At 47.3% G+C, this 9,387-nt stretch overlaps 1 protein-coding gene across 1 annotated transcript; it reads right to left on the bottom strand.

Moving 5' to 3' along the window:
- Nucleotides 1-2,260: 2,260 nt before the first annotated feature.
- On the bottom strand, nt 2,261-6,921 carry BEST2 (bestrophin 2). Its single transcript, XM_044282914.1, has 9 exons — nt 6,770-6,921; nt 6,599-6,693; nt 6,198-6,431; nt 5,788-5,942; nt 4,916-4,993; nt 4,384-4,536; nt 4,222-4,302; nt 3,702-3,856; nt 2,261-2,785 (listed from the first exon to the last, which is right to left on the bottom strand). Exons 1-9 carry the CDS (start codon nt 6,919-6,921, stop codon nt 2,365-2,367), a joined length of 1,524 nt encoding a protein of 507 aa, XP_044138849.1. The 3' UTR covers nt 2,261-2,364.
- Between the last annotated feature and the right edge of the window lie 2,466 nt (nt 6,922-9,387).

Below are 9,387 nucleotides of genomic sequence, written 5' to 3'. Positions count from 1 at the left end.
AGAACATGGGCTGCGGAACTAAACTTAGAATTCTCAGAAACAGATATCCTACGTATCCATGCGCACTCACACGGGTTCTCAAGATGCGTGAGAGTGCAGGAGCACTCATACAAGCTGTTGACTCAGTGGTATCACACCCCGAAACAATTATTCACTAAAGGCCTCAGCAACTCTGACCTGTGCTGGAGGTGCGGTGAGGGGAGCGGATCACAAACGCACATATTCTGGTCTTGTCCGAAATTGCAGGAATACTGGGAGGGAGTATCTGCAGTGATAGATAAAGTTATGAATAAGCATATTCAACTATCACCGGAACTGGTACTTCTCTGGCTCCCCACCCCTGGCCTGTCTCCATCCAAATCTAACCTACCTACGCACCTAATTCAGGCTGCAAGACTCCTGATCCCACAGAAATGGCTTAGCCAAGAACCACCTACGCTGCCTCATTGGGAAGTAAAGGTGGACCAGATATGCAGATTGGAGGAGCTGGCTAGCTGGGAGGTCAGACGCCATGACAAGTTCCTAAAGCTTTGGTCCCCATGGCAGGCTTATAGGAGGCAGGGGACGGAAGCACAGACCCATAGGATGCGGGAACAGCAAATTAGTCAGTAGCCTAAACATATACTCACTATTGCAGAGTGTGCTAGGCATGCTAAAGTGTGTATGCTCGGAACTGTTAGGAAGCATATAAAGTACGTGTGTGCAGGAGGGTCTCCTCTCAGAGATCTCACTACCCCAACCCCCCCTTGTGTCCCCAGTTGACGGAATATTGCCCGTCTATCCCCTTGTTCCCAGGTCTACCCCTTTTTCGGGTTCATTTCTGGAATTCTCTCTGTTAACTAATGTCAAAGTGTCTGTTGAATATTTACATATCACCTATCCAAGCAGGATATAGTTAAGTGGTATGCACTGGACAACTCCCTAATGGGGAGCGGAGCGTAAAAGCCTCTGCAGCTACTCAACACCATACATCTGTCTATCTAGTGATGCTATGACTTCATGTATACCTCATACCTATGCTTGTACCACATTTCATTGTAAACGTCGACTATGAGTACTGTACTGCCCTGCGTGGCAGGAAAATTGCCTCAATGATGTGATGCTAACTCATTGTCTATTTTCCAAATAAAAAGAAATTTGACAAAGAATATAACTGCTATAATACTAGCTCCTATGTACAAGTATATAACTACTATAATACTGCCCCCTATGTACAAGAATATAACTACTATAATACTGCTTCCTATGTATAAGAATATAACTACTATAATACTGCCTCCTATGTACAAGAATATAACTACTATAATACTGCCTCCTATGTACAAGAATATAACTACTATAATACTGCCTCCTATGTACAAGAATATAACTACTATAATACTGCCTCCTATGTACAAGAATATAACTACTATAATACTGCCTCCTATGTACAAGAATATAACTACTATAATACTGCCTCCTATGTACAAGAATATAACTACTATAATACTGCCTCCTATGTACAAGAATATAACTACTATAATACTGCTCCTATGTACAAGAATATAACTACTATAATACTGCTCCTGTGTACAAGAATATAACTACTATATTACTGCCTCCTATGTACAAGAATATAACTAATATAATACTGCCTCCTATGTACAAGAATATAACTACTATAATACTGCCTCCTATGTACAAGAATATAACTACTATAATACTGCCTCCTATGTACAAGAATATAACTACTATACTGCTCCTGTGTACAAGAATATAACTAATATAATACTGCTCCTATGTACAAGAATATAACTACTATAATACTGCCTCCTATGTACAAGAATATAACTACTATACTGCTCCTGTGTACAAGAATATAACTACTATAATACTGCCTCCTATGTACAAGAATATAACTACTATAATACTGCTCCTATGTACAAGAATATAACTACTATAATACTGCTCCTGTGTACAAGAATATAACTAATATAATACTGCTCCTATGTACAAGAATACAGCACTATTATGATCACCATGATGCAGTTGGCACTGTTGTGGGTGTTATTACTGTGTGGGGGCACATTGTGGCCGCCATGTGGGTTGTGTTGTGGCCACTACTATGAAAGTTCAGGGACATCAGAAAACATCTGTAACAAACTTTTTTTTATTAAATAGTAAAAAACTCAGCAGATAATACTGATAACTATAAAATGAAATGCATGAATTCCCATCTCTTCTAAAAACACTGATCTAGTTTCTGGCAGCAGCGGTATTTCGGACATACAAAGTCTTTGGCACACGAGATAAATGGTCTGCAGCGGTGAATCACGTCCAACTTCACATTGTCCATTTACCTAACCGTTCTAGCTCATGATACATTCATGAGGACTCGGGTAGGGCGCTGTCCTCCACCTTTTGGGCATCAGCAGTGGCATCTGCTATATGGGCGGCCTGCTCACTGACAGGGATGAAAGACTGTTGAGTTTCAATACGGAACAGGGTCTGTAGTGGTACATCAGGGGGTCGCGTCTCAGGATGAGGAAGCGTCTCAGCGTCTTCTGGGTTCTCCTCATACAGGCTGTCGGAACTCCTGGAGGCCGAGCTGGTCGATCGTCTCAGCAGTCTCATCTGGCTCTCAGGGGCCATAGATGGAGCAGTGAGGGCGGCAGAAGAGGAGAGCGGAGAGGGCCCCACACCTGGGAGAAGGCGGGTGAAGAGAGGGAACGGACGGGTATAGGTCTCTTCATTCATCTCCTCAATGTCCGAGAGGTGATGGAACTGCATGTCCTCCTTAGCAATACTGAGAAGAAAACAAATTACCATTGGTACCCCATATCACACAGACAGGGGTACAGGACGCTGGGATATGAGGAGCTGTTTGATGATAGGGTCCTCATTCTGCAGAGAAGCTTTAGTTGTCTCCATGACATATAAGGAGCACAGTAGTCAAGGGTGAATATTTTTGGATCCCTTTACAAGGGTTGTCCCAAGGTTTAAAGGGGTTATCAAAGAGTAACACAGACCACCTAGACTAGAGTGACTGCCATTTGGTGGAGATCATACTTACCTGGTCCCGGTGTCTAACGCTCCTGGGCCAGCTCTTCTTCCCCCTACCGAGCCAAGATCAACATCCGTCAACGGTGGGGACATGTGACCACTGCAACCAAGCACAGGCCGCAGCAGAGACCCATGACAATGGAGGATCAGGTCACTGTTGAGGACTGCGATTGGCTGCAGTGGTCACGTATCCCTCCCCCCCAGCACGGCAGGGAGAGGAAGAGCTGGCCCAGGAACGTTAGACACCAGGACCAGGTACTGTAAGTAGGATCTTCATCGTTGGTAGGCCACTCTGGGAGGTCTCTGTTACTCTTGGAAAATACCTTTAAAGTCCTCATTCCTGTAAATAAGAATCTGATCGGTGAGGACCCAACCACTGGGACCACCACCACTCACAAGAATGAATGAAAGGAGCAGCCGTCGAGCATGCACACTGACAGATAGCTGGGCTTGCTCGACCCCCGATGCGGGGAAGGGTGGGGGGGGGGGGGGTTTCTAGTAGCTGATCCCCCCCTAAAGAATGAACTAATGCTGCAGTTGCGCCATTTTATTAATATCACTATGCTACAGAGTTAAAGCTGCTGCATAGTGTGAAGACTGCGACAAACAGCTCCATATATCTCAGCTGGTGAAGAAACTATAATGCACTTGATACTTACGCCATGTCAAAGGTAGATCCTTGGAAGGAAGGCTGCAGCTTCTGGAATAAAGTAGCTGCAGTGTATGGAGGTCGCGGATCTGAGTCATTCCAGTAACGATCCTTCTCCAGGAGGGGAACATCCCCGTACATCTCATCTACACCCAGCATAGACACCTAGCACATGGGCAGAGGGAAGAGTTATGGCCTAGGTTTTTCTTCCACCACTAGAGGGAGCTCACCACAGATGGATTTAGTATCGATGGGAGTTGTATAAATCCCTATGTGGTGAGCTCCCCCTAGTGGCAGCAAAAATGCAATAATATAGATATATGGTAAGATCAATTAATGGGGGGGGGGGGGGGGGGGAGAAGAGACTAGAATTTAGCAATTTCACTTCACTTTAAAAAAAAAATTCCCCCTGTATTGGGAATATGGATTAAATCACTAATTGCATAAGTCACCCCCCCCCCCCCCAATCCAACGCCATTGTAAACGGGCTAACGTGAACCTGCGGATGTGCTGTCGGTAACCTTCATTACCTGGAAGTTCCTATCGATCAAGAAGTTGGTATCAAAGTCATCATCGTCCTCCCCGAAAGGATTGATGAGCTGCTCTGCCACCTAAAAAGTATGGGGGAGGGGTGTGTAAACATATGCAATAACATATCACTGACCTTCCCCACGTTATAATAGAACATATACCTTAAGCCAGCCGGCATAAAAGAAGAACTGCAGGAGGGTGAAGACTGGGACATAGAGATCGAGGTCATGGCCGCCGTAACCCTGGGAGGGATCTAAGAACTGCCGTCCAATCAGACATGTCAGAAAGTAGCTGTACACCGCGATGGTCACCACCTAACACCAAGAACAGAGATATAAAAAAAAGAAATGTCCATAATTAGAAAAAAGGCCTGCTTTTATCAGACACAGCGCCACACCGCCACACCTGTATGTGGGCAGTGTCTGGTACTGCAGCTCAGCTCAATTCACTCAAATGGGAATAAGCTGCAATGCCACATACAGCCACAGGGGGGCGTTTGTGGGGAAAAAACCAAAAACATGAATTTGTTCTAGACACAAAAAAAAAAAAAAAAAAAAAGCACACCATAGAAACCAGTTACAATTTTTTGATTTTTTTTTTTAAAACATAATTGTGTATTATAGAGAAATATTATATCCTCATTTAATAAATTTAAAGGGCCAGTGTCCATGCTTGGAAGCATAAAGAGCTTACCTGAGTGTACACGAGGGGCACACTGATCCAGTCGTAGTGAAAGAGCATGCTGCATTGCCCACGGAAAGCGTTTAACTCCTGCAAGTACAGAAGATACAATAATGTCCTAATCCTGTGGGGTACAGAAGTGGCCCAGTTTATAGCATACACAGATTTCATTCCAGGAGGTGCTATACTCCCATCAGCCACAAGGGGTCACCCTAATGCCACCAGGAGACTGGAGCTGAACACTCCAGTAGCTTTTACTTTTCAGTTCTGTCTGTGTACTTTTCTCCTCCGATTTACCCTCTGGGCTAGCAGGGTTCTGTTCCATTCCAAGGGAGACAAAGACAATGAAAGAAGTTGCAAGGAATTCCAAAAGACCAGCGCCACCTAGTGTAGTAGGCAGGGCAACGGCGCCACCTAGTGTAGTGGGCAGGGCAACGGCGCCACCTAGTGTAGTGGGCAGGGCAACGGCGCCACCTAGTGCCTAGTGTAGTAGGCAGGGCAACGGCGCCACCTAGTGTAGTGGGCAGGGCAACGGCGCCACCTAGTGTAGTGGGCAGGGCAACGGCGCCACCTAGTGTAGTGGGCAGGGCAACGGCGCCACCTAGTGTAGTGGGCAGGGCAACGGCGCCACAAGCTATCCTTGTGTGTGCCTGCATCCAAGACTAAGGAAAGATATTCAGCTTCCATTGAACTCTATATTAAAACCATATGCAGTGAGCGCCCCCTAGTGGCCTAAGAAAGGTTTTTTAAAGGGATTCCCCACAATGAACAATACTCACCAGGATAAAATTCTGGAATATTGTCATGGCACAAGACATTACAGTAACAGACCCCCAACAAGCTCCTGCAGAGCATCGCTCCATAATGGCGGACGCCTCACTCACCTCTATAAGCATTTTGTAGGCGTGGTCATCTCGGATTCTGCCCTCACTCCGCGCCTGCGCTGCCAGACTGCAGAACCAGACGCACGGGACCCAGTACTTATTATAGGAGGAGCGCAGATTCTCAAACCTCTTCCTCTCATGACGCGTCATAAATCCTGCAGGGGAAATTAGTTATTACCAGGCGCCCACAACCAGGCCCCTCCCTCTACTTAAAGGGCATATCATATCTTAGGCAATGAAGCTTAATTATTGTGTGATGGTGTGATGAAATGTTTTGCATAGGTTTCAAGAACCCTGCTTGCTGACAGTGAAAGGGAACATTTTTCTATCCTGACCTAATACTTCTCACAGTGTTCAGTCTACACCACAGCGCCACCTAGTGGCAAATGAAAGACGAAGACAACCCTCACCTGCTTCCACCACGTGGTCTATAGTTGGGAACCTCTTGAAGGCGGCCGTGCTGACAGAGCGCAGGATGAGGAGACCGGACATGCTGCAGTAGCGCATCAGAGTCCTGCGGTACATTCTCCCTCGCTCGTCTGATCCGTGCACTGTGGCGGTGATGGCGCACATGACCCTGTCCGGGAACGGCATGGAGAGGTACTGACTCCACCAGCGGTTCACTACCAGCGTGACATAGAAACCTGAGGGACCACATAGGAAATATTACACACAAGAGCGCCCCCTAGGCATGTTTTTTCACAAAATGCTGTCAACGTCAGAGATTGGAGGCACTATATGGCAAAATATACACGTGTACTGATCATAAACTGGATGATGGTCGGAAAATGTTGGTGGCGGGTTCTTTCACCTAGAACGAAGGACACGGGGATGAGATTGGCGTAGTTATTGCAGTAAAGTGAGACTTTCTCAAAACAGCGTCTCTGATCCTCATCGAGGCAGAACCTGAGAAAACAGAAAAAATATAAACCACAAGATCACGCCCCCAGTCAGCGAATGACCCCCATGGCAGCCATCTTACCTGTACGTTATACTGAGGCCCGAGTACATGATGAAAAACGCCAGGAACTCCTTGTATAACAGCTTGTATATACTGCCCCGCCACAGCAGCAGGAGCTTATAGAAGCCACCAAAGCGGGCGTTAGCCACACGAGCCGTATACGTCACCGTCATGGCGCCCAGCGCAGCACGGGGACCTGCAAAATACCAAGACAGCATGGGCTACCACGTGTGATACTGTCTGCAGAGCCTGGTGTATCTATACCTACCACGTGTGATACTGTCTGCAGAGCCTGGTGTATCTAAACCTACCACGTGTGATACTGTCTGCAGAGCCTGATGTATCCAAGACCGCCATGTGTGGTACTGCTGTTGAGCTAGGTATCTAAGTCCATTATGTGCGATACTGACTGCAGAGCCTGGTGTATCTAAGCCTAACATGATACTGTCCGCTGAACCTGGTATATTTAAACCTAACCTATGTGCTACAGTCTCCAGAGCTTGCTGTATCTAAACCTATGACACGTGATACTGTCTGCAGAGCCTGGTGTATCCAAGCCCACCATGTGTGGTACTGTCTGCTGAGCCAAGTATCCAAGTCCATTAAGTGAGATACTTTCTGCAAAGCCTGGTGTATCTAAACCTACCATGTGTGATACAGTCTGCAGAGCTTGGTGTATCTAAACCTATGACATGTGATACAGTCTGCAGAGCCTGGTGTATCTAAGCCCGCAATGTGTGGTACTGCCTTCTGAGCCAGGTATCTAAGTCCATTATGTGTGCTACTGTCTGCAGAGCCTGGTGTATCTAAGCTTATGACATGTGATACAGTCTGCTGAACCAGGTATCTAATCCTATTATGGCTAATTTTATCTGCTGAGTCGTGTATCTAAAGCCTGTATTACACGAGTGTTCGTAGTAACGCTTACTAGCGATCATCTGGCGGTGTAATACTGCCGCCGATTACCCGATGAACGGGTAACCCAAATCTTGACATGTTAAAAAATTATCTGCAGGCGGCAGATTGTGGTTTCTATACTGCAGAGGAGATCGCTGCATGTAATAGCCACAGTCTCCTCCGCTACGGGCTGGCGTTTGGGGGTAGAGAACGCTTCCCTCCCGACAATCGTCTGCCACATCGGGATGTGTATTACTGCCTTAAAGGGGTTGTCTCATCATAGACAATGTCAATGGGGGCATATCGCTAGGATATGCCCCCATTGTCTTATAGGACCCACACCTATATAGAGAACGGGGCCCCGCAAGGTGATGGCCGGACCGGAGTCCTCCAGCCAACACCTTGCGGCTCCCCATAGAAGTGAATGGGAGCGTACTGCGCATGCGCGGCCCCTGCTCCCATTCATTTCTATGGGGAAGACGAAAAACGCTGAGCTCGGCTATTTTCGCTGCCCCCATAGAAAATGAATGGAGGATGGCTGCGCATGCGCAGTGTGTTCTCCTTCACTTGCGGGTCCCAGTGGTGGGACCTGCACCTATAAGACAATGGGGGCATATCCTAGCGATATGCCCCCGTTGTCCATGATGAGACAACCCCTTTAAGCCAGATATATGTGATAACAGAAGGCTGCATGGCAGTGAGGATACAGATACTGTGTATGGCAGCCTGATGACTCCAGATACAACCAATACACTGTCTTAGGGGGCGGGGCATGACACCCGGATGCAGAGAACGCCTGTCATGCTCCACCCCCTCAGACATTACACGTTATATCCGGAGGGTATCCACTGTGCTGATAACAGGTCAGGCATTTACTGGAATGGGGCTGAGCTGCACTACCAGACACAACCTGTCGTCAAGGGTGGCGCTGTTTCTGGAAGGAAGCAGCCGCGTTATCCTAATCTCATTGCACACATACAGGTGACGGCTTCTGGTTAATTGATAACTTCCTGTATTAATTGTGTGTGAGCGGCCGGACCCCCACCTTAGATTTCCTATGTTTGGAGACATTCCTGAGAACAATGGAGGAGACTAAATCCTATTGACTTTCAGCTTTAAAAGGACAACACGAGTGGCGGGAAAACAGCGGCACTTCCTATAAACCGCGTGGTTATCTAATGTGTAAGGGGGTCCTCCGACCCTCGCCCTGATGGCAAAAAGACAGCTTGGGCATGATGGATGCCGACATGCCCGATTCTTTGCTCCCTGGGGCAGGAGAAGCTGCTGTCGGAGGGGGTCTAGCAGCACACAACATATCTAGATGCTGTCAGGAGGGGGTCGTTAGGGCTGCGAGCAGATGGGTCGGGGGTTTTGTCCTGCTGATAATACACCTGGACCTATAGGCAGAAAAACCACTCTCTGCGGTAGGTTTACTACATGGCGGGTTTTAAATCCTCAGCAGGTCAATCTGTGCAGTGCATGCTTTTTAGTTGGGAATGTGGCGAGTAAAAAAAATCTACGACAAATCCGACACGGATTTGTTGGAAATTTTGCTGCAGAAAATCTACGTTGTGTGACCGTACCGTAACGCACTGTAGATCTACAACCGACACACATGCTGGGGCTTCAGAACAGAACAGACCTGTAGGCAGAGCCGCACGGCGCTCTAATCGCGGCGTCATACGGCGCCCGACTACAACAGCCGCACAGCGCTCGAATCACGGCGTCATACGGCGCTCGAC

This window comes from Bufo gargarizans, chromosome 2, assembly GCF_014858855.1.
Source record: "Bufo gargarizans isolate SCDJY-AF-19 chromosome 2, ASM1485885v1, whole genome shotgun sequence".
Lineage (NCBI taxonomy): Eukaryota > Metazoa > Chordata > Amphibia > Anura > Bufonidae > Bufo > Bufo gargarizans.
The sequence above is the reverse complement of the archived record's forward strand: the minus strand, read 5'-3'. Positions and strand labels throughout refer to the sequence as shown.

What these genes read in the sequence shown, in the direction of transcription:
- BEST2 (XM_044282914.1), bottom strand. Translation starts at nt 6,921, where the DNA reads ATGACGGTGACGTATACGGCTCGTGTGGCTAACGCCCGCTTTGGTGGC. An exon ending in CCTACAAAATGCTTATAGAG is followed by an intron (nt 4,994 to 5,787) that starts GTGAGTGAGGCG and finishes CTGTACTTGCAG; the next exon opens with GAGTTAAACGCTTTCCGTGG. An exon ending in TGATCGATAGGAACTTCCAG is followed by an intron (nt 3,857 to 4,221) that starts GTAATGAAGGTT and finishes CCCATGTGCTAG; the next exon opens with GTGTCTATGCTGGGTGTAGA.